This window comes from Hemitrygon akajei, chromosome 1 (genome assembly GCF_048418815.1).
Source record: "Hemitrygon akajei chromosome 1, sHemAka1.3, whole genome shotgun sequence".
Taxonomy (NCBI): domain Eukaryota; kingdom Metazoa; phylum Chordata; class Chondrichthyes; order Myliobatiformes; family Dasyatidae; genus Hemitrygon; species Hemitrygon akajei.
In genome coordinates, this window is record NC_133124.1 from 84,103,202 (window position 1) to 84,127,444 (window position 24,243).

The following is a 24,243-nucleotide window of genomic DNA, read 5'->3' on the forward strand; positions in this document are numbered from 1 at the left end:
TGGCATCAACGACATACATACAGAAAAGGCCAGCAATCTCATGAAGGATCTCGCCCATCCACCTTTCTCATGGACTATTTGTTCCGATTCCATCAGGGAGGATGCTATGTACTATCCATGCCAGAACCACCAGTCTCAAAAGTAGTTACTTTCCCCAAGGCTGATAAATGCCTCCACCCACTAACCCACCCCACCCCATCCCCCACCACCACGGCATTATTTCCTGTCAGAATCACTTTATGTACAGATGCTCCTGTACCAATCGTCACTTTATGTATGTATAATCAATCTATGTATATAAGCTGTCTTATGTATTTATATTTTTTTTAGTATTGTGTTCTTCACCTTAGTGTGTTTTTATAGGCTGCATCTGATCTGGGGTAGCAATTATTTTGTTCTCCTCTATAATTGTGTACATTAAACAATCTTGAGTCTCAATCTCAAAAACATAAAGCTAATCTCTTTAATCTTCAGCTCCTTCTGTTCCAACAGGCAAAACACCAGCTTCTCCAGTCCCTTATTTCTAGGTTTATTTTTGCTAAACCTCAACATTTTCTCTAAAGCCTTTGCATCTTTCCTAACTTGTCCCCAGACTGATTGGAATAGTGCAGCTCAAAATGTTAATTGCTATGTCCTTGTACTCTCTGTGATACAATAAAGTTAGTTTTTATTTTGAATGTTTTAGCTGTGTACTCCTTTGTTCTCGTCTCTCTCCCTTTCCCTCCTTCAGAGAGAGAATGATTATTCTGTATCTGTAACTGGCAAGATTTATGCTTCGAATTTTTGATTTACATAGCAATGAAACATTGATTTCTTCCAGTGATGACTCATGCTCTTGGAACGTCAAGTTGGAAGTGAATCATCTCATTTTTTGTTCTTATTTATTTAGGAGCAGATATTGCTAATGTATGCAATGAAGCTGCTTTAATAGCTGCCAGACATCTATCTGAGGCCATTGTACAGAAGCATTTTGAACAGGCCATTGAGCGGGTAATAGGAGGTAAGGTATATAAATGTTTTTTTAAAAAAGTGATATACTAGCAAGAGCTGAGGTTTCAGTGATTGGAATTTCACTGAATTGTACAATCAGTTGGAAGGATGTACATTAGCAGTGAAATTTCATTCACACTAGTTAGTTACATTAAGGAAACGCAATGCATTTTGCTGAGATTTTTTACTTAATCCCATTTCAAGCTGTAAGGCTGCTGGTTAGTGCTCATTTGTTGCAGGCATGGTGGAATAAGAAGAAGGTGGTAATATAGCCGATCCTAAGCAAGTAATATTTTTGATGAACAGTTCGAAGTGATAGTGTGTAAAATCAAAACATTCTTATTCTATCCATTGTAACTTCATGATAAGATTCCCCACATCCCTGTTACTAACTCTTGCTTAAGTCCTAGAAGGTTAGTCCCTGTACATTCTGGCACTTGCTGGTAGGTAGCTGTAGAGTGGTACTTCCACAGGCATGCAAGTTATTTACCAGTCACTTGACGCATTCAATCTCATGCTGCTGCAGTTGGAAGTTCCCACCTGCTCCTAAGGGTTGATAATCATGCCAGTGTCGAAGAAGAACCGATGAGCTGCCTCAAAGGCTATCACCCAGTGGCCCTCTCATCTACTGTGATGAAGTGCTTTGAGAGGTTAGTCATAGCTAGAATCAACTCCTGCCTAAGCAAATACCTGGACCTGCTGCAATTTACCTATGTCACAATAGGTCTACACCAGATGCAATCTCACTGGCTCTTCACGTGGCCTTCGATCACCTGAACAATAGTATTATCTACATCAGGTTGTTTATTGACTTCAGCTCAGTGTTCAACACAATCATACTCTCAGTTCTAATCAACATGCTCCAAAATCTGAGCCTCTGTACCTCCTACAGCAACTGGATCCATGACTTTCTCACTGGGAGACCAGTCTGGATCAGAATTAACATCTCTACCTTGCTGATGGTCAACATTGGTGCACCTCAAGGATGTGTGCTTAGACCACAGCTCTGCTCTACACCACAATTGTGGGGCTAGGAACACATCAAATGCTGTCTTTAAAATTGCTGACAACACACCTATAGTCAACAGAACTTCAGATGGTGCCGAAGAGGTGTACAAAAGTGAGATAGATCAGCTGGTTTGGTGGGTATTGCAGCAACAATCTTGAACTCAATGTCAGTAAGACCAAAGAATTGATTGTGGACTTCAGGAAGTTGAGGGAACATGTACCAGTCCTCATCGAGGGATCAGAAACAGTTTCAAGTTCCTGAGTGTCAGCATTTCTGAGAGTTATCCTGGGCTTAATATATTGATGCAATTACAAAGAAAACACAAGAAAGGCTATACTTAGGAATTTGTGGAGAATTGGTATGTCTTCAACGCTCATAAATTTCTAATATGTATCATGGAGAGCAATCTAACTAATTTCATCAAGGTCTGGTATGGAGAGGCCACTGTACAGGAATGGAAAAAGCTGCAGAAAGTTATAAACTCATCCACTTCCATCATGGGTACTAGACTCCCTAGCATTGAGAACATTCAAAAGGTAATGCCTCAAAAGGTGGCATCCATTATTAAGACCCTCATGACCCAGGATATGCCCTCTTCTCATTGCCACCATCAATGAGGAAATACAGGAGCATGAAGACACACTCAAAGTTTCAGAAACAGCTTCGTCCCCCCACCCCCATCCCACTACACCCCACCCCTCACCATTAGATTTCTGACAGGCCAATGAATCCATGAACAAACCCTCAGTCTTTTTTTCATCTCCTTTTATGCTACTTATTTTATATTAAAAATTAAATTTGTACTTGTAATTGTTTTTATTATTATTTATTGCAATGTACCGTTTCTGCAAAACAACACATTTCACGGCATATGCCAGTGATATTAAACCCGATTCTAAGTAGCAGAAGAAGCTTTGTGTGGAAAAATGAAAACAAAAATGGTTTTTGTATTTTCTAACTATAAAACATACAGGTACAAACCATATTTCAGGAACATTAACCAAAATTTTATTGTAATATCATTGTAAGTGCTTCATTAGAATTTGTATGGGGGGTGTGGGTCTAGTATTTGTGGGAGTGATGCACATTGAACTGTTGCAATCCACTTTGAGAAGTTATTTTTTATTGATTTGATATTATTGGATTAGAATACTGAACCTTCCTTAGATAATAACAGAAGCTTGCAGACGCTGGAAATTACATGAAAGTTAAAACTGCAAGTACTGCAAGACAGTTGCATGAAGTCACATAACAAGCATGTATGAGAAATTGTCAGAACAGGAAGATCCTTTTGGTAAACAGGATTTAAAACATTTGCAGCCATGACTTTACACAAAAGAATAGAGTGGACAGGAAAATAGTCAACATAATAATAAATTCCAAGGAATATGTGATAATTAATGGTTTTGAAAGTTGTTGGCTTTTGGCAAGCAGAAATGAAAGCTCAAATCTGATTAAGCAGAACAGGCCTAAATGTTCAGCACAATTATAGAGCTAACAGCTGCTGTCTTGTAGATCTGGTAACCTGGGTTTGATGCTGGCCTCTGGAACCCTCTGTAGACTTTGCACCTTTTTCCCCTTTGGCTGCATGGGTTTCCTGCCAGGTGCTTCAGTTTCCTTCCCCAGCCCAAAGATGTGTGGGCTGTTTAGTTAATTGTCTTCTGTAAATTACGCCTAGTGTCAATGTGAGTAATGGAATCTAAGGGAGTTAATGGGACTGTGGTGAAAATAGATTATGGGGGGGGGGAGGGAATTAATAAAGAAATATAATGGGTCTATGAGTTGGCATAGACTCAATATCATAAGGAATGATGGAAAAATGCAGATAGTCTGGAGAAGTAGTAAAACGGAATTCATCAAAGGCTGGCAGTCCAACCAGTAACTCTTAACAGAGGACCCTTTACTCAATAATCAACTCACTTTATCATCTCTCTGGTGCACTGACACACACAACCATCATCACTAGAAAGTTAAACCTGATTTTTAAAAAATGAAGGAAATTGAGGAACATGAAAATAGAAAATCTTGGTGAATTGTAAAGCATGCTTCCTGGACCAGAACGCCAAATCCTAATGTGGCTGCTTTTGTTCAAGCTAAATTTCAGTTCTGTCTTTTGCACATTACCCTGAAGCACTCACCCTACTTTCTGAGGATTAGCACTTTACTCTTTTGTTGTGTTTTCTGCAACTTCCTATACTTAATATTGAATAACCTCAACTCTAGTTGAAGAATGTTTGGGTATATTCAAAGGATAGTGGTGTTTCTGTCTCCATCTCTGTGAACCAAACCTTCGGTTCTCAAAGTAAATTGTTATCAAAAATCATGCATGTTGCTATATACTATCTTGATATTCAATTTCTTGTAGGCATTTACAGAAAGAAAATACAATAGAATTTTATGGAAAATATATTTATGAATAGGCAAAGACTGACAAACAACCAATGTGCAAAAGAAGACAAACTTTGCAAATAAAAATAATACTGAAAACATGAGTTGTAAAGAGTCCTTGAAAGCAAGTCTAGGTAGTAGAATCAGTTAAGAGTGATGGTACTGTAATTGAAATTATCCACACTAGTTCAAGAGCTTAATGTTTGAAAGGTAATAACTGTTCTTGAACCTGGTGGTGTGAGACCTAAGGCTCTGTATTTCCTGTGTAAGGGTAACAGCGAGAAGAAGGCATAGCCTGGATGGTGGGGGTAATTGGTACTGCTTTCTGGTGGCAACACTCCTTGTAAATGCAGTCATTGGTGGGGAGAGCTTTTGCCTGTGAGGGACTTGGCTGTGTCCACCTTTGATACAAGGTATAGGAGCCCAACATATGGCAATTTCTTGACGCCAAACAGCAATTCATGTTTGATGTGGTGTGCAGCTAAAGGTGGCAAACTTAGTATTCTAATTGAAAGTAGATGTTTTTCTAAAACACAAGTAATCTGATACTTTCTGGATTTAATTATCTTGCTGTTGCAATTTGAGCATTTATCAAGAATATTTGCATGTTTAGTCTATTGTTTTTCTGGCAGAGTGTCAAGTCCTAGATATTGCACAGTGAATTTTTGGACTTCCTTGCTCCCTACTCTTTTAAATTAGGATTGGAAAAGAAAACTCAGATTCTGCAGCCAGAAGAGAAGAAAACAGTGGCATATCATGAGGCAGGTCATGCTGTGGCTGGTTGGTTCCTGGAGCATGCTGACCCTTTGTTGAAGGTAAGATAAGCCAGTATATTACGGTAAATTCTGGAGATTTATCCAGTGTTGAGCCATGCTTCTGAAGCTGCAGAGATAGCTGTAATATAGGAGGCTGGTGTGAATCAGACTGCGTTGCTCACTTGCCAATTTTGTAACCACTGTCATACATTGCAATGGTAGATATAAATATATATATAAACTTTTCTCAGACCTGATGGTAGTTGTATTGTGCAGATCAACTAATTACTAATTTGCCAATAATAATTTGCCAGAGGGAGATCTTGATAGCAAGTTGAAGCCATATTTTATTGCTCTTATTGTACACAGTACAGAGTCCAAAAGTGGGGCATATAGTTGAAGATCTGAGGGGCCAGCCCTTAGTGTGATACAGCATTTAATATTAATTAAATACTTGGGCTTTCTTTTCTTGTTGCAATGCCTCCAATGAACTGAGTAATTTTAAAGTTATGTAAGGAACATTAACAGCAGTAAACTGTCAAAAGGTCATTAGCAACACACACAAAACGCTGGTGGAATGCAGCAGGCCAGGCAGCATCTATAGGGAGAAGCACTTCGACGTTTCGGGCCAAGACCCTTCGCCAGGACTAACTGAAAGGAAAGATAATAAGAGATTTGAAAGTAGGAGGGGGAGGGGGAAATGCGAAATGATAGGAGAAGACCGGAGGGGGTGGGATGAAGCTGAGAGCTGGAAAGGTGATTGGCAAAGGGATACAGAGCTGGAGAAGGGAAAAGATCATGGGACGGGAGGCCTAGGGAGAAAGAAAGGGGGAGGGGAGCACCTGAGGGAGATGGAGAACAGGCAGAGTGATGGGCAGAGAGAGAGAAAAAAAGAGGAGGGGGGAAGAAAAACTAAATATATCAGGAATGGGGTAAGAAGGGGAGGAGGGGCATTAACAGAAGTTAGAGAAGTCAATGTTTATGCCATCAGGTTGGAGGCTACCCAGACGGTATGGAAAGTGTTGTTCCTCCAACCTGAGTGTGGCTTCATCTTGACAGTAGAGGAGGCCATGGATAGACATATCAGAATGTTTAAGGTCTTAAAGGTCCTTAAATCCTTTAAACTTGCCCAACAGCATAGACGGTGCCTTTGTGTGAGGTCTCATTGGAAAGATGGTGTGGTGTTGATTGCCTTGTGCTGAAGTAACAGTACCAGACTATATGCTTAAGTATCCGGTATGGGATGTAAATCCAAAGTACTTGATCTGAATGCTACTTCTGAGCCAGGTTAATGCAGAGTTTCAATAAAAGCCTGTTTTATAATGTTTTATCAAATCTCTGGGTGCCTGTTTATAACAATTTCCAAAGGTGTGGTCTTTGACACCTCATTTTACTTGGGACTTCTAGTCAATGTATTTCCTCTGTAAAGCATTCCTATTAGCTAGAGCTTTGTACTTTGGTATGGATGATATGCTAGGGAATATAAAACACATGCAATGACCAATAAGTAAGATCATCAGTGATTTGGCATAAGAAATATAATTCATAGGGAGGTCATCTAGAACTTTGTCCATTGCAGGAGTTTTGGCTGCTTGTGCAAGATTCCTATTTCTGTATGGCCATTCAGGGACATACCAAAATTGTTTCTCAGATTGTTTCCAGAGGTGGCACTTGGGTGCAGAGAAATTTCTGACCATGTTCATAATTTTCTCACAGTACAACCTCTTGAGCATTTCTGTGGTGCCTTTTAGGTGCTGACGGTGATCTTATAGCACTTATGAGCCATTATGGATTGTTTAAGTCCAGACATTCTAGTTTTGTAGGAATGCAAGGCAGTAAACATGTATGCAAAATGAATTTTGAGCCTTCCTTTTGGATTTTTTTAAAGGTGTCCATCATCCCTCGTGGAAAGGGACTTGGTTATGCTCAATATTTACCCAAAGAGCAATACCTCTACAGCAAGGAGCAGCTTCATGATCGTATGTGTATGACACTGGGAGGACGAGTTTCAGAACAGATCTTTTTTGGTAAGATTACCACAGGTGCACAAGATGATTTAAAGAAGGTTACCCAAAGTGCTTATGCCCAGGTATGTTGGTGCTTCAAGCACTTTTTGTGAAAATATTATTCTGCTCCTGTTTACTCAATAATGCTTTTGCTAAATAAATTGGAAACCAAGTATATATAAAATGCCATGTATGTATCTGAATAGATAATTAGGTTGAATATGGCCTGCTCTGTACAGTAACAATTAAGTGACTTGATCCTTATCTGCTGCAAACTGGCTCCTGTCATCTTTGAATTCAGTGTTTGGCCGATGATATGATCATACTGATCAATCTCAGGTTAATGGATAAAGTAAAGATTAAAAAAAATCTTCATGCCAGTGATCTTATGAATTTGATTCAGATTAATGACCCAACCGAAGAGAGGATGAAGTCCTTTCTCTCTGGCATACCCTGAAAATCAACATGAGATTTCCATAAAAACCTGGAATAATCAGTTTTACACTTACACAGAACCCAATACAAATATCCAACTTTGAGGAGCTCTGTACCAGGCAACCTTGTATTCACTTTTCACTTCCACTCACTCTGTTGCATATAAATGTTTCCCACAACTCAGTATTCCATCCTTTTAACCTTGTACTGACAGTCATTGCACTCAACAAAATTATTTTGTTTGCCATTTTGCTTTATTATGCATTCTAATTTTTACTTTGAAATGTGTGCATATTTTCCATATAACATAATGAAAAGCTTGTGTGAAACACTGGGTATTCTTTACAAGGTATAGTCCATTCTTGGGTTATAAATTTCTTCCTTTTGGACACCCTAGTATATAAAGTTCCCATAATATTAAAGTCAAAGTCTGACATACATTCATTCCTATGTATAGCAAAGCTAGTTTCCCCTCTCTATTTTTAATCATTGTTTTTTCTCAGTAGTCTTGTATATTGTTGATGCTATTTATTGCAGTACTGGAGGTGGAGATACAATATTGAGTAATTTTTATCCACTTTCGACCTTGTGGTCAAAATCAACATTTGGATGTCTATAAAAGCAAAACCATTCATTGCATGGAGATGGTTGATGTAGAATTGTATTATTATTATTTACTAAATTGGTTAAGTCATTATTAACCTGGAACAGTCACATTCTAGCTGAGGCTAGAAAATCAACTGCAAAATACAGAAGAATGCTGCATGGAAAGAGACCCTTTGGTTCATAATGTCTGTGCTGAGCATGATACCAAACTAAATTAATCCCTTCTGCCTGCGTGTGATCCATATCCTCCATTCTTTGCATTTTAACATCCCTATTTAAAGCCTCTTGGAAGCTTCTAGAAACAAAGAATGGTGCTGGGGAAGTGGAATTGGGTGAATAAAACCCTTACTGGGTGGGGAATGGTTGAAAAATACACCTTGAGTTGATAGTTTGAACTTTAGCTTCAGTGACATACACTAACATGTTCATTTTACATGGTCCCACTAGATTGTTCAGTTTGGTATGAATGAAAAGGTGGGGCAAGTGTCCTTTGACTTCCCACGACAAGGTGAGATGACTTTAGAAAAACCATACAGTGAGGAGACAGCCCAACTAATAGATGAAGAAGTACGATCACTCATCAATTCTGCATACGAGAAGACTTTGAAACTTCTGACAGAAAAGAAAGAAGAAGTTGAGAAGGTTAGAAAATTTCAATCTCCAAAAAATATTATTTACAGTTATGAATATACTTTTGCATGTGCTGCTATCTTGATCCTTTACAAATGCATAGATCTCTGAAATGGAAGGGGACGTCAGAAGGGTTGTTCTACAATTTCCCACTGGACCAGGAACATCACCATCTGAGTTTCCTTAGTGGATCTCTATAAAATGCGCTTAAAGTTGAATCCACTAACACAAAAACATCTGCACTTAGGTTGGAGGGCACACAGACTAGTGGATTTGTTTTCCACTTTTGAAACTAATAGGGATGGCCCAAGCTTTAGACTCTCAAACCTGCAGAGGTACTTCAATGTTATCACATTTGCATTTGCAGTATTTTTAAGTCTGCCTACAGCCAAAACCATTTGATTTTGCTGAATTCATATTATGTAAAGAATTTAATACCTATTAAGGTAGTTGGATCTTGATACTCATTAGCACACAGAGATATAGTGAAGCCTGGTTAAGTCCTATTTTCAGTCCATTATCCACATTACATTAACATCAGATGGAAGATGAAAAACTCAGCATTTTATTGTTGGTCCTTTATCTGTACTGAGGTGTGTATGTTTGGTTCAGGCTTTGTTACAATGCCTTCCATATACTCCATTTCTATTTCTTGACTCAGATGATGCAAAACGATAGCACAAAATTGGCTTATGTTTGGAGGAACATCTTCATTAGGCATCGAGTAGTTGTTTGCAGTGCCTACATTTATTGTCTATCCTTAATTGCCCCTGCGAAATTGATGATGAGCCATCTTGATCTGTTGCAGTGCTGGTGAGGGTACTCCCCACAGTGTTACTGTGCAGTGAATTCCCGGAATAAGACCCAGTGATAGATTTCCAGTTGTGAATAGTGTACTACTTGGAGGGAAACTCAGGTCCCATGTATGTTCTCCCCTTGAGCAGCTTGGTAAAAATCAAGGGTTTGAGAGTTTCTGTTGAAATAAATCGCCTATTTTGGAAATGGTACGGACTGCTGCAACAATTGTACAAAAATCGAGTAGAGAAAGAAAGTTTTGGGTGATGGATGTGGTTTTAGTCTACTTCATTAAACACTGTCAGCATGTCTTTACTTAGCTTTCCTTTACATATATTTATGACATTTGGCTCAACTACTATTGAGTGTAATGTGTTCCAGCTCCATTTTCTGCATAATCAGTTTTCCCACAGTGTTTGTTAGTGATTATCTTCTATTTTGCTAGCTCTGCTTTAATTTTCCTCCATATTGGGGAGTATTTTCTCAATTTCTGTCCCATTCTAGCACTAGAAATCTATCAATTCATCATTAGCATTTTTGAGAAATATGACAGCATTTTCTACTGAGGAATTCTTGTGTCAAGCTGTCATTTGTGCCACATTTCAGGTTGCCCAGCGACTGTTGGAAAAGGAGGTACTTGACAAGGCAGACATGGTTGAGCTCCTGGGGCCTAGACCCTTTGCTGAAAAATCAACATATGAGGAGTTTGTAGAAGGGACAGGAAGCCTTGATGAAGACACTTCTCTACCTGAGGGCCTCAAGGATTGGAACAAGGAAGTTGAAAATGGGAAAAAGAAACCACAAAAATTGCAGAATGTGTCATCGGAAGAGTGCCAAACTATGTGAGAATAATTATCCAGCTATGTGTATTTGAAATTGAAATCCCACGATGGAAAATTATGCTTCCTTGTCTATGTTCAGACTTGTGGATTAATCATTTTAACATCCGTATCTGGTTCACCAGCTAAGCTGTGCACATTCATTGCACTTTACAAGTAATTTCTGTTAGTCTGACCAGTGTCAAAATGAATATGAAGCAAAAATAACAATTTGTTCCAAGGCCTTGTGTATATTTTGACAGAGTGCTGATTGTCTTCAGTGTTGGGAAACTTCCCATCTCTGCCTCTACAGACTATAACAGAATAAACTTTTATTTATGAGACAGTTTTGTCATGCGTTTGAAGATGAAAAGTGACATCTGCTGAGTGATCTGGAGCAGGATGGTTAAGATGCACAACTGTGATAATTTGATTCTGCCTACAGTTGAAGTCTCTAAAGATACTGAAAGCATGATTGTAATTAATTTATGTAAATAATGTTTATTTTGAAACTTGTGTGTACAAAAATAAAAAGTAAAATATTGATTTATTTTTAATTAGTTTTGGGCTGGTCCCCCAGAATAATTTAAAAGGAACGGCCTTGACTTTCACAATTAATTCCTGCTGTAGTAATATATAGAGCTTCAATCCATCTTCAAAATTTGATCTGAAATTCAAAAGGACATAAGTTCTGAAATAGATTTAACTTTCATGAAATGAATGTCACTGTTGCCTGATGACATTTGCAACAGCTGGGCTGTTGATTTCTTGATGTCTTAAACTCAAGATTAATTGTTCCTCCAATTCGCTGATTTCCAGTGGAGGTCTGCATCTGAGTAAAATTTGGTCTTGACATGCGGTCAACCCAACCAAGTTGGTTCTGATCCTACACAAGCACTTGCTATCTACTGTACTGAACCCTGACTTTCTGCATACTTGCCCTGCCCATACCTCTGTGCTCATTTTGTGTTAACTTTGGTTTGTAGTGTAGCCAGAAATGATCAGAACTCAAAACTTGTATATACTACCTGATATCAATTGAGGTTTCACATGTTTCAAAACACTGGTTCATTACAATATAGTTCTGGTCCAATTAATATGTTTGAGAATATTGTTTTATTACAAAATAGATTTCAACAAAATAGAGAGAGTACAGAGGAGATTTACTAGAATGTTACCTGGGTTTCAGCACCTAAGTTACAGAGAAAGGTTGAACAAGTTAGGTCTTTATTCTTTGGAGCATAGAAGGTTGAGGGGGGACTTGATAGAGGTATTTAAAATTATGAGGGGGATAGATAGAGTTGACATGGGTAGGCTTTTTCCATTGAGAGTAGGGGAGATTCAAACAAGAGGACATGAGTTGAGAGTTAAGGGGCAAAAGTTTAGGGGTAACACGAAGGAGAACTTTTTTACTCAGAGAGTGGTAGCTGTGTGGAACGAGCTTCCAGTAGAAGTGGTAGAGGCAGGTTCGATTTTGTCATTTTAAAAAAAAATTGGATAGGTATATGGACAGGAAAGGAATGGAGGGTTATGGGCTGAGTGCAAGTCGGTGGGACTAGGTGAAAGTAAGCGTTCGGCACGGACTAGAAGGGCCGAGATGGCCTGTTTCCGTGCTGTAATTGTTATATGATTATATTAAGCAATTGAAGAGGAACGAAGTAGTTTACTCTGTTAAAGTAAACACAACTTGTACTGTACATCATTTTTGTTAGTGTGTCAACAGCAAATGTAAGAGTCTTCAATTACTTTGGGCATTATTCATGACTGCAGTTGAAAAGGAAGATCTCTTAATCAAAGAAACAAACAGTTCTTCAGCAGTGTTCTTGCATTTCTTCTGCTAAAGGGGATTCCTGGCGACAGCAAATTGAACGTGGTGCCACTCTCAGTTCCGGTCTTCGCAATCTCTTTTTAATCACATGAGTAAACAATGACAAGTCCCTCTTGTCATGTAACAATAACTTGACAAAAAGCTTTAGTCAAACTGTTGACCACATTCTTAACATATTTACCATTAGTTTTTGAGTCTTAACCCTGCATTTAAATGTTTCCATATTCCTACCTCATCTGACACCAGCCCCTAAAATCAGCAAATACTTTCTCTTTGACTTTTTCCTTGACCTTCTCAGCTCATGTAACTAAAGAAGAGTATTTAATGAGTGCAGTCTGCCCTCCTTATCTGCAAATTCCGCGTGCGCGAATTCAACCAACTGCAAATCGCAGAAACTCAGAAGTGCTCTTCCAGCACTTGTTGTTTGAGCATGTACAGACTTTTTTTCTTGTCATTATTCCATAAACAATGCAGTATAACAACTATTTTACATAGCATTTACATTGTATTAGGTATTATAAGTAACCTTTAAGATTACTGAGATGATTAAAAGTATACGGGAGGATGTGCATGGGTTATCGTGGATCAGGATTTTTAAAAAATCGGAAGTTCTCTTACTAAGTAAGTCGGAACAGGTACATCCGGTATTATTTAGTGTCAGTCAAACGTTTGTCTTAGTATATAGTATATATTTCACCTTTCTATGCATATAAAACACTTAAGAACTTATGTTTCAGTGCCGGGCAATCCAGTGACCACTCCCGAGTGCGGTCTCCACAGTGCTGGGTCGATGTGGAGGATCAAAAATCCAAAACCCAATAATTAAACCACTGCGTTGCTTAGTAATAATTGTAGCTTTCATTGGGGCAGAGCCTTTCTCACTTTAACCTTTAAAATTGTTTTGATCGTTGACCGACGTAGCCTAACGCATTTCCAATGACTGATGGCGTTTCACCTCTTTCCGATCGCTTTATTATTTCCACTTTATTTTCAATTGTGATCGTGATTACTTTCGTGAACAGAAACACTGTAGATTCAGAGCTCCAGCGCTGGGTCCTAATGTCCACTGCATTAAGACAGGTTGAATAAGAGACTTGAGCATCCGCGAATTTTGGTATCCGCGAGGGGTCCCGGAACCAATCCCTCGCGGATAAGGAGGGCCGACTGTATTTAATCTGCTCTCATTGTCAGTACATATTGCTAGCAGTACTATGTACTTACAGCTGTTATATATGCATAGGTACTGATTAATTTCTTAAGATCCAAGTCTTTACAAATTGGGTAGGTGCATACTAATGCCATTAGAAATGGATCATTGTCTCAAGAACCATATGTTCCTTTGCAGATGCTGGAACTGTGTGGTGTGTGTGTGTGTAAATGCTTCTGGGAATTATACTCTTCAGTCAGCATATAAATAATACAGCAGTTGTTTTATATGGATGCATACCGTCACAAGGATCAAGTGAGAGTAGTAATAAAAGTGGAGGATATCAAGGGTAAAAATGAGAGAAGTGTTTATATGGAATAGCCTTGAGCCAACAAAAGGAGTTGTAACTAAAGTCATAATATACCATGACAAAATTGGTTGGAGACTGGAGACTAGAAGCATTCAGGAGAAAGATCAATGGTAGAATTGTGCGAATTTCAACGTTGAAATAAAATTCCTATAAATTCAGTTAGACTTCTGACTAATTTTCGTAGATTGAACTAGGACCCTCATGGTTTATGCTACTGTTGGTAGTTGTAACCAATGCCAGAGCAATAGATTGTTTCCCTTAAAGTTGTGTGAGCATACAGATTTTCCCCAGAATAGAAAGCTAACCCAGTGGTTTGATGCATAAAATTAAAGGGACAGTGAGTCAGTAACTTAGGCTTATGATGAAAGCAAAATCATGTATATGCAGGACTTCTGAAAATATTACTGAATGGAAGTACAAATTGTTTCTCAACAAAGCTATTGCCTGAGCTGTAAATTTCAGTATTTGCTGCTTTTATTTGAGATTATGACAATAAAGTAATGAGTTAATGCAGTGTTGGTTTGTGTGGAAACGATAATCCAAGAAGTTAATTGGAGAATTCGGCAGTGGTGAAATCTGATGCTGGTTATAAAGTTGAGCTGAAATGGGTATCAGATTAAAGATCTTTTTACCACCAGGAGAGGTAAGGGGATTAAGAAGTCAGTGCAGGGTTCCCCTTAGTAGCAGCCAGGCTGGAGACTCTGGGGTGGCTCTGAGGCTCAACAGGGAGGGGTATAGTCAGGCAATGCGGTAGTTATAAGGGACTCCATAAGACATGGGAGCAGAATTAGGCATTCAGCCCATGGAGTCTACTCCACCATTCCATCATGGCTGAACCCAGATCCCATTCTACCCCTTACACCTAATTTCTCGCCATATCCTTTGATGCCCTGACTGATCAGGAACCTATCAAGTTTGCCTTAAATATACCCATGGACTTAGCCTCCACTGCTGTCTGTGACAGAGCATTCCACAGATTCACTACTCTCTGGCTAAACAAATTCTTCCTTATCTCTGTTCTAAAAGGTTGCTCCCTCAGTTTTGAGACTGCACCTTCTATTTCTGGATACCCCCACCATAGGAAACATCCTCTCCACATCCACCCTATCTAGTCATTTCAACATTTGGTAGATTTCAATGAGATCCCCCCTGTATTCTTCTAAATTCCAGTGAGTACAGGCCCAAAGCTGGTAAATGCTCCTCAAATGTTAACCAGTTCATTCCTGGAATCATCCTTGTGAACCTTCTCTGGACCCTCTCCAATGACAGCACATGCTTTCTGAGATAGGGGGCCCAAAACTGTTGACAATACTCCAAGTGTGGCCTGACTAGTGACTTACAAAGGCTCAGCAGTATATCCTTGCTTTTATATTCTATTCCCCTTGAAATAAATGCCAACATTGCATTTGCCTTCTTTACCACAGATTCAACCTGTAAATTAACCTTCTGGGAGTCTTGCACAAGGACTCCCAAGTCCCTCTGCACCTCTGATGTTTGAACATTCTCTCCATTTACATAATAGTCTGCACTATTGTTCCTTTAAACAAAATGCATCATCATACATTTCCTAATACTGTATTCCATCTGTCATCTTTTTGCCCATTCTTCCAATTTGTCTAAGTCCTGCTGTAATCACATTGTTCCTCAACACTACCTACCCCTGCACCTAACTTTGTATCATCTGCAACTTTGCCACAAAGTAACAATCCCAATACTGACCCCTCAGGAACATCATTAGTCACTGGCAGCCAACCAGAAAAGGTCCTCTTTATGCACACTCGCTGCCTCCTGCTTGTCAGCCATTCCTCTATCCATGTCAGTATATTTACTGTATCATTTTAGGATTTTATCTTGTTAAGCAGCTTCATGTGTCACCTTATCAGATGCTTTCTGAAAATCCACTGAAGTGACATCCACTGCCTCTTCTTTGTCCACCCTGCTTGTTACTTCCTTGAAGAATTCTAACAGATTTGTCAGGCAAAACATGCTGACTTTGACTTACAGGTGTCCCCCGTTTTTCGAGCATTCGCTTTACGACACCTCACTGTTACGAAAGACCTACATTAGTTACCTGTTTTCGCTAACAGAAGGTGGTTTCACTGTTACGAGAAAAGGCAGCACGCACCCCAAGCAGCCAATCTCCTCCCCCAGAACTGCATTCTAGCCAGCATTGCTTAAACACGTGCCTGTGAGCATCTGTGCTTTATGTCGATTTATTTTGTGCATCCGTTAGCAAGATGAGTTCTATGTTATCGGAAAAGCCTAAAAGAGCTCGTAAGGGTGTTACACTTAGCGTAAAACTAGACATAATTAAGCGTTTCTATCATGGTGAACAAAGTAAGGACATAGTGAGTTTGGCTAAGGGTTTGTGGAAGTTGACAAAAATGATGTTGAAGAGGTTTTGGCATCCCATGACCAAGATCTGACAGATGAAGAAAGTGAAGCAATTGCGTGAGATTTTCGCTGCGATTGACAACGCTGCAATGATTGCAGAAAAGTACGACTTTAATTTTGAAAGGGTACGTAGGTTTAGGGCATACTTGCAGGATAGTTTGAGTGCTTACAAAGAACTGTATGATAGAAAAATGCGCGAGGTTAAGCAGTCAAGCATACTGTTGTTTTTCAAGCCTTCCACATCAGCCACAGCAGACAATGAAACTCGACCTTCAACATCAAGGTAGGCAGACATAAAAGAAGGTGTCCTGCCTGCCCTGATGGAAACAGACAACAATGAGATGACACCCCAGTCTCCCACCACCCCAACCTCCAACAACTCAGCCTAACACACCATCATCAGTGTGCTCACTGTCTTCCCGATTTTGGTAAGTGATACTACGCTGGGCGTACATTATTTTTACTTTATATAGGCTGTGTATTTTTATGTTATTTGGTAGCTTAAAGGTTACTGTAAAGAGTGCTTCTGCCGGGAGCACTTGCACCGTGTGGTGTTTTTGCCACGAGTGCTGCTGAGAGCACTTGCGTGAGATTTTCTTTACAGTGGACAGTGCTGCAGTAATTGCAGAAAAGTATTCCTACTTTATATAGGCTGTGTATTTATCAGATCATTCCTGCTTTTACTATATGTTACTGTTATTTTTGGTTTTATGTGTTATTTGGCATGATTTGGTAGGTTATTTTTCGGTCTGCGAACGCTCACAAGATTTCCCCATATAAATAAATGGTAATTCGCTTTACGCCATTCCGGCTTACGGACCATTTCATAGGAACGCTCTTCCTTCAAATAGCGGGGGAAATCTGTATTAGTCTCCAAGTACCCTGAAACCTCATTTTATAGTAGACTCCAACTCTGTCCCAACCACTGAGGTTAGGTTAACTAGCCCATAATTTCCCTTTTGCCCTCTTCCCTTCTTGAAGAGTGGATTGACATTTGCAATCCTCCAGTCCTCTGGGACCATGCTAGAATCAAGTGATTCTTGAAAGATCATGACCGATGCATCATTATCTCTTCAGCAGCCTGTCTCAGGACTCTGGGATGTAGTCTGGTCCAAGTGGCTTATCCACCTTAAGACCTTGCAGTTTACCTAGCACTTTTTCCCCTTATCCCTTTTCACTTTTTCCTTCTGGCACACTGCTAGTGTCTTCCACAGTGAAGACTGATGCAAAGTACCCATTAAGTTCATCTGCCATTTCTTTATCCCCCATTACTACCTCACCACCATTATTTTCCAGTGGTCCAATATCAACTCTCACCTCCCTTTACTCTTTATATAACTGAAAAACTTTTAGTATCCTGCTTTATATTACCGGGTGGTTTGCCCGCATATTTCATCTTTTCCCTTCTTTTGGCTTTTTTAGTTGCTTTTTGTTGGATTTTAAGAGCTTCCCAATCATCCAACTTTCCACTCACTTTTGCTACCATATATGCCCTTTTCTTGGCTTTTATGCAATTCTTAACTTTCCTTGTCAGCCACGGTTGCCAACCCCCGCCATTTGAAAACAACTTCTGTGGAACATATCTATCCTGTGCCTTGTGAACTATTCCCAGAAATTTCAGCATCCCTGCTGTGCCGTCATCCTCTCTCATGCCTCTGTAATTCCCTTTATACCATTGTGATACTGATACATGTGATTTGTGCGTCTCCCTCTCAAACTGTAGTATGAATTCAATTGTATTATGATCACTTGATGGGGGGACAGAAAGGAAATTATGTGGCCTCAAAAGAGACACCAGGATGGCAGAAAAGGTCCTACACAGTGAATATATAGACTTAGGAAAGAGGCTGAAGAGAAAGACCTCCAAGGTTGTAATCTCTGGATTACTACATGTGCCACGTGCTAGAGCAAGTAGGAATGGGGTGATAGCACAGATGAATGAGTGGCTGCGGAGGACAGTGTTTCATGTTCTTGGATCACTGGAACCTTTTCTGGGGAAGATGTGACCTGTACATGGGGACAGGTTGCACCTGAACTGGAAGGGGTACCAATATCCTGGCTGTGAAGTTTGCTGAAGCTGCTCGGGATAGTTTAAACTAGATTTCAAAGGGGCTGGGAACCAGAGCTGCAGGTCAGTAAAGGAAAGATCAGACCAGGAGGTAGATATCAGGGGAAGTATTGAAAGACAAAGTCTAAATAACAGGAATGATGGGTCAGATAGTTTGAAGTGTGCATATTTTAATGCTGGTAGTATTATGGGTACAGTTGATGAACTTAGAGCGTGGATCAGTACATCGAACTACGATGTTGTAGCCATTACTGAAACTTGGTTGGGAGAAGGGCAGGAATGGGGGATTAATGTACCAGGTTTTCGAAGATTTAGAAAAGATAAAAGGTAAAAGAGGGAGTGGAGTTGCACTACTAATCAGGAACAATATCACAGCTGCACTCAGAGGTCAGACACTGAGTCCATTTGGATGGAACTCAAGAATAGAAAGGGTGCAACCACACTGATGGGATTATACTACAGACCCCCGAACAGCCACCGGGGTACTGAAGAACAGATATGTAATCAGATTAAGGAAATTCTGTAAAAATAATAGGGTTGTTGTCATGGGGGATTTCAACCTCCTTAATATAAATTGGGACATTCTTAATGTAAGGGGTTCAGATGGGGCAGAGTTTGAGTGTATACAGGAAGGTTTGTTAAATCAACATGTGGATGGTCCAACAAGAGGAGGGGCTATACTGGATCTCAATGTTGGGTAATGAGCCTGGCCAGGTGATTGACCTTTCAGTGAGTGAACAGTTAAAGGAACAGTGACCACAGCCCTTATCTGTCAGGAAAGCTACAGATAAGGATAGGTATGGTCCTCGTGGGAATGTTTTAAATTGGTGTAGGGCAAATTACAAGGGCATTAGGCAGGAACTAAGAAGTGTTAATTGAGAACATATTTTCTCTGGCAAATCCACATCAGACTTGTGAAGGGTGTGTAAAGATCAATTGCACAAAGTACAGGAAAAGTATGTTCCTGTTAGATGGAAGGATGGGGATGGAAAGATAAGAGAAGCTTGGATGTCCAGAGAGGTGATGAATTTAATCAAGAAGAAAAAGAAGTATGTAAAGCTCCAGAAGTCTGAATCAAACAAAGCACTGGAGTATAATGCAGCCAGGAAAGAACTAAAGAAGGGAACTAGGAAAGCTAGTAAAGCAGGATTAAGGTGAATCTCAGGGCATTTAATCATACATCAAGAGCAAGGGGATAACTAGGGAGAGGGTGGGACCACTCAAGGATAAAGAGAGTAACATTTGCTTGGATGCAGAGAATGTGAGGTACGTAATGAGTACTTTGCTACAGTAATATCCAAGGAAAAGGATAAGGAGGACCAGGAGATCAGTGCTGAGTGTATGAATACATTAGGGAATTTAGATGGCATCTTCCCCCTTTCTTTCCAGTCCCTGATGAAGGGTTGGCCTGAAATGTTGAATGTCCACTTCCACGGAGGCTGTCTGATCTGCTGAATTCTTCCACTATTTTGTATGCGCTACACCAAATATTGAGAAGGGTTTATAAAAGTATTATTTAGATTGTTAGTTATCCCTGTTTTTTCCACAAATGTAAAAGATGACATTATTAAAATGTTAATTTACTCTTCCTTCAAGTTACTTTAAATTTGTTATGTAGTGTACATTTCTCTGATTTACAACCCAGCCCCCAAACCCACCATGAATGTTGTATTGTCCACAAACTTAGATATATTTTAATTCCCCCATCTAAATCATTAATATATAGTTTCACTAGCTATAGTCCAAGAATGACCCCTATGGTACTCAACTAGCAATTTGGAAAAAATAACATTTGGTCCTACCCCTTCACTGCCAACCAGTATCTCTCCATGTCAGTTCATACCCCAATTACATGGGTTTTATTTTTGCATTCTAGTCTCCTAAATGGGATCTTTTAAAGCCTTGTGAAAGTCCAGATTACCACATCCATTTCCCCCATCCATTCTACTGATTACATCCTCAAAAAATTCAGGTAATTTTGGTTATCAAGGTTTCCCTTCCATAAGTCCTTGACCTAAATCCTCTCAGTTTCCCAAATGCTATTGCATTTTCAACAATATACTTATGCACTTTTGCACTTTGGTCAGGATAAATATTGTTGCTCCTTTTCTAAAAGAGTGGAGAATATTTGCAGAGAATCAGCATTTACAGCTTACACCCGATCCTTGGCAGTTATGACCTCCACTGCCACCAAGAAGTTCATTCCGTGTGTTTCAAAAATTGCATTTTGTTTGTTTTTCAAACCCAAGTCCTATCAAAGTCTCATATTTCTCTTTTTCTCATAACCTAGGAGGCCATTCAGCCCATTAATTATATTGTCAGCTCTGAGAATGGCTCCATTCCCGCACCTTCCCCTGTAACCCATTCCGTCTTGCATTCTAGCAAGTTACTTTTGAAGTGTAGCCACCTAATGTTAAGGTGATTCTAATGTAAATTATTAAAGAAAAGTTTCCCATTGAATTTCAGTACAGTTTCCATTTCTTGAAGTTGGCAACTCCTTGGTTTATATATCTACACAACCTTAAATTAAGTTGTTTCTGCTTTCTTGTTTAAATTTCTCTAAAGTCCATTTCTCAGTTGCCTCCCAACAAGGATGGAGATATTCTCCAACCTTTACTCATTATGCAGCTCTGCTACCAAGCTCAGTCCAGTGGCTCAAACCTGTCTAAATGTCTCCTCTATCAGCATGAGGAACGCCGCTGATCACCCTATCTAAATGTGACTTTTTCTAACTTCAACATAGCCTCAAGTGCTGGAAAGCACACAGAAGGACAAGGTCAGCAGGAGTATTGGAGCACCCCTGTATCCAAATTGCACACCATTCTGCTCTGGCTAAATGCTTCTTCATCACTGCTGAGTGAAATCTTTATTCCATGGAGTGTAGGAGAATGAGAGGGAACCTCATAGGAGCTTATAAAATTATGATCAGTGCAGATTAGGTGGATGGTCGTAGTCTTTTCAGGGTTGGGGGGTCTAAAACAAGAGGACACAGATAAGGATAAGAGAGGAGAGATTTTAAAGAGACTCAAGAGCTAACTTCCTTACACAGTGGGGAGTGAATTAGTAAGTACCTGAAATGAGCGGTGGTCAAGGCGGGTACAATTAATGGATTCAGATATGTAGCGTGGAATGTGGCATTTGCATTAACAGACAATACAGTGTGAGGATGTGTTGGGGGCAGCTCTCAATTGATGCCACACATTCCAGTGCTTACATAGCTTGTGTCAATGTTCAGAACAATGACAATAAACCAACAGCAAGACAAGCCCTTTTTCTCAGGTGATTGTTTTATGTAGCACCTATGTTGAGTGCTTGAGCTTCCTGTTGCCTGCCACTACAATTCCTCATCTTGTACCCACTCTCACCTATTTCTCTGTGACCTCTTGAACTGTCACATTGAGGCCCAAATGAAGCCTGAAGAACAGTATCCCATCTTGCATCCAGGCAAGCAACAGACTTCTGGGCTCAGTATTGAACTCTACAACTTCAGATAACTTGCTTTGTCAGGCTGTATCAGCCATTCATCTGTGATATTGGCTCAGATTATTTGTTTTTCTACTCTGCCAGTTAACCTTGGAAATTTTGCATTTGTGATATTGTGTTCAGTTTTTGTCACTGTGCTACTGGAAAGATGCCATTAAGCTGGAGAGAATGCAGAGGAGATTTATGGGGGTGCTACTGGGATTCAAGGGACTGAGAACTTGAGCAGGTTGAGACTTTATTCATTGGAGCATAGGAGAATTGGAGGTGATTTTATAGCAGTGTATCAAATCATGAGGGGCATAGATGGAGTGAATGTGCATAGTCTTTATCTCAGGGTTGGGATATGAAGAACTTGGGTATGTATGTTTAAAGTGAGGGGGGAGATGTAATAGGAAACTTTCACTCAGCATGTGGTCAGTAAATTGAATGAGGTGTCAGAGGAAGTGGTTGAGGCAGCTACATTAACAACATTGAAAAGGCACTCGGACTGGACATGGATAGGGAATTAGAAGGATGTGGGCAATTGGGACTATCTTAGATGGGATGTTGTGCTCGTTGCTCTGTTTTTCTTTTTACAGACGCGACCTGATCTGTTTGGTAGTCCAGTACCTTCAGGTTTAATTCAAGCAAGTAGTTCACTTTCCTCTTGAGGGCAAAAGGGACATTCAGGGAGTGCTGCTCTGTCCCGTCTCACATCCATAGAATGAATTAAGTAACCATTAGCATTGAGTTTAAGTACCAAGCAGTGGTTATGATTTCTGGTAGGCTTAAATTTTATAAAATATATGTGCCCTGTGCCATAGAGTTACCACCTGCCAACAGACACTGAGTCTCCTTGACTGCCCTGAGTAGCCAGCTTCCTCCTCTGTACGAATAAAGGCAGCACGGTAGTGTAGGGATTAGCGTAATGCTATTACAGTGCCAACAACCTGGGTTCAATCCTGCTGCTCTCTACAAGGAGTCTGTCAGTGACCGCATGGGTTTCCTCCCAGATTTCAAAGACATAATAGTAACATGGGTGTAATTGTGTTGGGCCAAAAGAGCCTGTTACCGTGCTGTATCTCTAAATAAGGTAAAAGTTGCCTGCTGTTCTGAAAGTAATCAAGATGTGACATCACTGAGCTGAATCAAGTGGATACATTCTCTCAGCCACCACTCCCACACGCTTATCAAGATCTGTCCCTTGAGCAACGCTGAAGGAACTCAGCAAATCAGGAGGGGAATAACTAGTTAATGTTCATCAGGGTTGGAGAGGAAAGGGGCAGAAGGCAGAATAAGATTGGTGGAGTGGGAGGAGTACAAGCTGGCAGGTGATAGGTGAGACCAGGCCAAGGGGAAGGTGGTTGGGTGGAGGAAGGGGAATGATGTGAGAAGCTGGGGTGAGGTAAGTGGAAGAGGTAAAAGCCCAAAGAAGGAGGAACCTAATAGGATAGGGGATCATGGAAAGAAGGGTAGGAGGTGGGAAACCAGGAGGAGGTGATGGGCAGGTGATAAGGTCAGAGGAGGAAAAGAGGAGTGACAGAGGGTAACCAGCATGTGGAATGGAAAGAGAGGAGGATGGGAGGAGAAAAAGTGTTGGGAGTAATTACCTCAAGTTAGAGAAATTGATGGTCATGCCATCTAGTTCATGACTTTACTTCTTTCCTCCAGTTCCTCCAACCTCATTGTCTAAATGTCACTTGTGATCTGTGAATAAGGTATAGGAGCAGAAATAGGCCACTAGACCCAGAAAATCTGCTCCTCCATTCCATTGTGGCTGATCTATTATCCCTCTCAACCCCATTCTTGTCTTGTTAACCCTGATTAACAAGAACCTATCAACCCGTTGCTTTAAATATACTCAATGTCTTGGCCTTCACAGGTGTCCATGGCAATGAGTTCCGCAGATTCACCACCCTCTGGCCAAAGAGATTTCTCCTTGTTTCTGTCCTAAAAGGATGTCACTCTATTCTGAGGCAGTGCCCCCCTGGTCTTGAGACTTGCCCAGTACAGGAAACATCCTCTCCACATCCACTCTATCTAGGCCTTTCAATATTCAATGAGATCCCTCCTCGTTCTTCTAAACAGCAGTGAATACAGGCCCAGAGTAATCTTAACCCTCTCATTCCTGAAACCGTTCTTGTGAACCTCCATTGGATTCAGTGAGTAGTACAGGACAGTAAGGTTTGTTTCTGACCTATTCCTTCACAAAATGTGATACAGCGCAGAAGCTAGCCCTTTGGCACTAACTACCCATCCTCACTAATCCTATGTGCCAGCACTAGATCCGTCAACTTCTAAGCATTTAAAGGGCTCGTCCAGATACTTCTCAAAGGTTGTTAGATTATCTACCTCCACCATCCAAATAGACAGTGTGTTTCATGTACCAACCACCCTTTGGGTGAAGAAATTCTTCCTCAGATCCCCTCTAAAACTCTTATCCCTCCTCCTCTAGTTTTTTATTGAAAGTAAATGTTACAGACTAATGAGAGTGCTGTGAAGTTTTGGATATCCCCTTATGAAACGAGCTTTGAGAAAGGTA

At 40.2% G+C, this 24,243-nt stretch overlaps 1 protein-coding gene across 4 annotated transcripts in view; it reads left to right on the forward strand.

Moving 5' to 3' along the window:
* Window positions 1-10,982, forward strand: part of afg3l2 (AFG3-like AAA ATPase 2) — a 79,019-nt gene extending 68,037 nt beyond the window's left edge. For 3 of the 4 annotated variants that reach the window (XM_073046942.1, XM_073046952.1, XM_073046962.1), the window contains 5 exons: window positions 890-1,000; window positions 5,087-5,202; window positions 7,031-7,231; window positions 8,637-8,831; window positions 10,221-10,982. In XM_073046942.1, the coding sequence (XP_072903043.1) occupies window positions 890-1,000; window positions 5,087-5,202; window positions 7,031-7,231; window positions 8,637-8,831; window positions 10,221-10,460 (863 nt within the window). In that variant the 3' untranslated portion in view covers window positions 10,461-10,982. Of the gene's footprint in view, window positions 1-889; window positions 1,001-5,086; window positions 5,203-7,030; window positions 7,232-8,636; window positions 8,832-10,220 lie in introns of those variants that run through there. The other variant, XM_073046969.1, reaches the window with a different exon arrangement.
* The last annotated feature ends 13,261 nt before the right edge of the window (window positions 10,983-24,243 follow it).